Source organism: Sinocyclocheilus rhinocerous, unplaced genomic scaffold (genome assembly GCF_001515625.1).
Source record: "Sinocyclocheilus rhinocerous isolate Xijiao unplaced genomic scaffold, SAMN03320098_v1.1 scaffold3268, whole genome shotgun sequence".
In the NCBI taxonomy this organism is placed as follows: domain Eukaryota; kingdom Metazoa; phylum Chordata; class Actinopteri; order Cypriniformes; family Cyprinidae; genus Sinocyclocheilus; species Sinocyclocheilus rhinocerous.
Window position 1 is genome coordinate 60,047 of NW_015626712.1, and position 4,712 is coordinate 64,758.

General features: G+C 39.8%; 1 protein-coding gene across 1 annotated transcript in view; it reads left to right on the plus strand.

The window, feature by feature from the left end:
- Positions 1-3,245: 3,245 nt before the first annotated feature.
- Positions 3,246-4,712, plus strand: part of actr5 (actin related protein 5) — a 33,125-nt gene continuing 31,658 nt past the window's right edge. Inside the window, exon 1 of the mRNA XM_016522651.1 lies at positions 3,246-3,703. Within this exon, the coding sequence (XP_016378137.1) occupies positions 3,332-3,703 (372 nt within the window). The 5' untranslated portion in view covers positions 3,246-3,331. The remainder of the gene's footprint in view (positions 3,704-4,712) is intronic.

Below are 4,712 nucleotides of genomic sequence, written 5' to 3' on the forward strand. Positions count from 1 at the left end.
ATTGGCCAAAACCAAATTCATGATAGCCGTCTCTTGCTCTTCAGAGAACATGTGACCTCGCCCACCAAGAAACCTTCACCTTTCCACTCTAGAAGATTTAAGAACAGTGTGAGTGTGTGCCATAAACTGTAACATACATACATATATATATATATATACAATATAGTCAGAATGTCTTATTACAGTCCTGCTGTACTGTTGTACAGTATGATAACCCACAGACTGTGATCAATCATACAGTGCACTGCAGTAAATGGATGCTAAAATATATAATATACCGTATGTTATGCTGAAATAGCTATTATGTGTACATTAGAACATGTGTACATTACAGTAGATTGTTACATACCTATTCTCATTTCTAAAGGTTCGAATTATACCCGCCACTGTAAATCGACTCAAATTAATTATTAAATTATTAATCAAATCTCTCATTGTTAAACCATGGTTGATCACATGATCAATGACAGTAGCCCTAATCTCATCAGAGACCACTCTTCTTGTTCCTGGTCTTTGTCCTCTTCCTCTCCTTGCTCCCCTTCCAACTCCTCCTCTTGCTCCTCTTTGAACTCCTCCTCCTTTATTTTTCCGATATAAAATAAAAAAGTAAAAAGAGTAATTGTGACCTTTTTATCTCATGAGTAGTTACATTTTAAACGGTGGCTCATAATGTCATAGACAATGTCATTCTTACTAGAACCAGGAAGTATGACCATATTAGCCCGGTTCTGTCAACACTGCACTGGCTCCCTATTAAACATCGTATAGATTTTAAAAGGTTACACTTTATTTCGATAGTCCACTTTAGACATTCTATTAACTATAAGTAACTTTGTAACTACATGTCAACTAATTCTCATTAATTTGCAACTACATGTCTACTAACTCTCAGAGTAGACTGTTAGGGTAGGTTTAGGGTTAGTAGAATGTTGACAAAGAAAGTGTTAGAAGATATTAAGCAGACAGTCTACTAATACTCTACTAACTGCTAGTTGACATGTAGTTGCAAAGTTACTTACTGTTAATGTTAAAAGAGCTATATAAATAAAGGTGACTTGACTTGACAATGCTAACAACAGTCTGCTGAGAATAGTGAGCCATTTAGCAGCAAAAACAAACAAACAAAAAAAGTTCCAGCCTAATCTTTCTCCAAGTGTGCTGCAAGCATATACAGCTATAATTTGAGCACAACCGCCATAACAATGTGCATTTGCTTTAAATCAGGGTTCCTCAAATACAGTCCTGGATAGCCACTGATGCGGGTATCTTTGGAGAGCATCTAGGACACCCAGAGACTATAAGCCATCTCTGAACCTTATAAAAAGAAAACAAGTTTAGTTCATGTGATTTGAAAGCTGTGGTGCAAACTAGAGTGTTTTCATGTTTAATTAAGTGAGGTCCCACAATGAATTCCCGATAAAATAAATGAAACTTTAACTTGTACTGGTGCCCTATAACATGGTGGTGTCACGCTTGAGCTGGATTGAGGAGAAAGAGCACACGATGAAGACGGTGATTCAATAATAATACATTTAATAGTAATCCAAGAAAAAGAGTAATCCACAACAACAGGGCAACACAAGCTAACACAACTAGCGCACATAACATTAAACATCAATAACCGGCAAGAAAGAACTTAAAGGGAGCAACTTAAATACACAGACCAAGTGAGGATAATAAACGAACACAGGTGAACAGAATGAACTAATCAGACATGAGGGAAAACTAGGTCAAACAGGGATGAAACAGACTGTGACAGTATTCCCCCCTCTGGCCAGGCGCGACCTCGTGCCATAACGAAACATTGAAGGGAGGGATGGAGGGGGACTTAGGAGGAGGATAAAGGAGTGGAGCAGGGATGAAGAAGCCACATAAGAAAGCACATAACCTTACTGCAGATCGCCTGCTGATAAATGATGCAATGATGCAAAATGATGCAGTTCTAATTGTTCCATTGCATCTGAAGAAAGCAAGGAAACTCTCCATGCCAGAGTGTTGGCACTGAGCTGCACATCAGCAATAGCAGACATAATTTCTGTCTTGCTTTTGTGGTCCTTGAACAGAGTTTCAGCCACCGCTGTCATTGCTTCCTTCACCATGGCACCATCAGTGAATGGTTTCTTGTTTTGTCAAGATGCGCACCATTTTAAATGACGCCTCCGTAACAGCATTTCCTCTCTTTATCGGTTTGGTGAATAAAGATTGCTGTTTTTGCAGTGTTGCTTTCAGCTGCTTTAACTTTTCGGTCCGTAGCCCACTACCCGCAGGAAAGTCTTGTGCAAAGTTCCCGTGAACTTGAGTAAAATGGCGCTCCACATTGCACCTTTTACCCACAGCAACGCTAGCGCCACAAATTAGGCACACACATCTTTCATTTACATTCGTAAAGAAAAACTCACTCTCCCATTCCTCATGAAAAACATTTTTTTTTTCCTTTAATTTTTTTGACCGCTTTCCATACTCATTCTGATGCAAATAGTTTTTAAGCTAATACTGCCTTGTAGCCTGATAAGCGTGATTACGTACTTGATTGAAACGTCTACCTTGCATATATATTTTTTCTATTGTTGGTTGTTATTCTGTTATATTGTAATTACATCTGAATGTTTATACATGAATAATAATAACCTCATGGTCAATATGTCAAATAAATACTTTATTTGCATTGGAGGGGGTGGGACACCTATATTAGGTGTCCCACCTATATTCACCTATAATCTATATTAGCTCACTCTGATTGGATGAAAAGTATTTATTATTAAAAAAATGTATTATTATTATTATTATGAGAAATATGATGAATCGTTATTATATTTCAGAATAATAAGTCATAATTTCTCATTACCGAATGATATTTTTCACTTAACTGTGGTGAAAACGGGCTTCCATAATATTATAATATGAAAAGACCAGATGTTGAGTAGGCGTGACGTTTATGGTGAAAATGTCTGATTTCGCTCACTCATGTTCATTTACTTCTTCCTCATGGACTCGATTGTAAAGCGGGGTAATGCAGTCAAGAATGGAGAATTGTTTAAGTATTTAAAAAAGACAAGATTAATGGAAAGAGTTTGAAGCTTTGAATTTTGTATTTATTTATGTATTTGTACGTTTTACACTCCAGACCAGTAGGTGGCGGACATGCACCTTTACCGTTGGTTTGCCAATCCGCCAAAAAAGCTCGAGAGAAGAAGAATTGTAAAGCGATTTCATTTGCAGCTTCCGTCTTTCGTTTGGAACTGAACTACAGGTGGCGGTAATGAGCTGCGGACACAAACAATCAGTGGTGGCGAAGTAGACAGAGTTGACCGGCCGTTTGTTGTTCAGTACCATGAATGATAAACGCAACGTTTACACTTTTGAGGATTATAAATGTTCACCCGATCCAGTATTCACAGTGGAGAGGGAATTTCTGGAGCCTTGTCCGGCGCCGATAGTGGTGGATAACGGCTCGTTCCAGTGCCGCGCGGGCTGGGCGTCTGGTGTTTCTCAGCTGGATGAGCCGCGGCTCGTGTTCAGGTCGGTAGCGGCGCGGAGCAGAGGAGCCGCTCGCAGCGATGCGCACGTGGGGAATGACATCCCTAACCTCGAGCCGCTGCGCTGGACTTTCAAGAGCGCGTTTGACCGCAACTTGGTGGTTAATTTTGACATACAGGAGCTCATCTTTGATTACGTCTTCATGCACCTCGGAATAAGCACCCAGGTAATGCACATGTTTATCGGTGGAAAACATTTTCAGTCTGTCCACACATCATTTGCAGAACATAGAAACTTTTGACAAGGTAAAAAAAGTAATCTACAACATACTATGGCATGTTCTGTAAACTGACAGGTGCATGCTCATTACTCTAAGCCAGGGGCGGATCTAGAAAATATGTTTTGGGGTGGCATGGGGTCTGTGAGGGGTGGCAACACCAAAGCAAGCCCCCATGCATAGTTTTGGGGGATTTAAAGTCTGACATACACAGTTGTGTTCACAAATATTGTATTACCATTAAGTAATCATCCATACTGTTTAAAATGAAAAATAAATAACATTTTAATATCCATCATGGCACCAAGTCAATACACAACATAAAAACTTCACTTTTTTTTAAACTAAATTTCAATATCGTGATAATACTGCATACCGTGATAAAAGCTTTAGCAATTAATCGCAACATGAAAATTTGATACCGGCATATCCCTACTCGGAGGACTTCTGAGTTACCTGAAAAAAAGCAGTAATTATCTGATTCACGAACAAATGTATAAACAATTCGTTAGTAGTGAACTGGGCCGCCCGCGCTTTGTAGTTTTGACTCCGGTTCATAAGAGTAATTTATTAATGAAGCCGACTACACTGGCGCGTGCAACGGTGCACGTGCAACCGTCGTGCACAGTTTATTGAAAGACGTGTTTTTTGCCATTATTTTGCGTACTCTGTCATCGCCGCATCTGAAAAGTAGCACATGAAACACTGCTTACATTTATATTTTATTCTGTGATAATTCTGGGGTGGCACAGCTTTTTCTTAGGGTGGCAGTTGCCACCCCGGTAGATCATTCATTTCATATGGCGCTTTTCCACTGCACGGTACGGCTCCGTACGTTCACTTTTGGGGGGGGTTTCCACTGGGTACAGTACCTGGTACCTGGTACTACCACCTCGGTTGGGGTTCCAAGTGAACCGTACCGTTACCAAAACGTGACGTGTAAACTCTGTAAACTCTG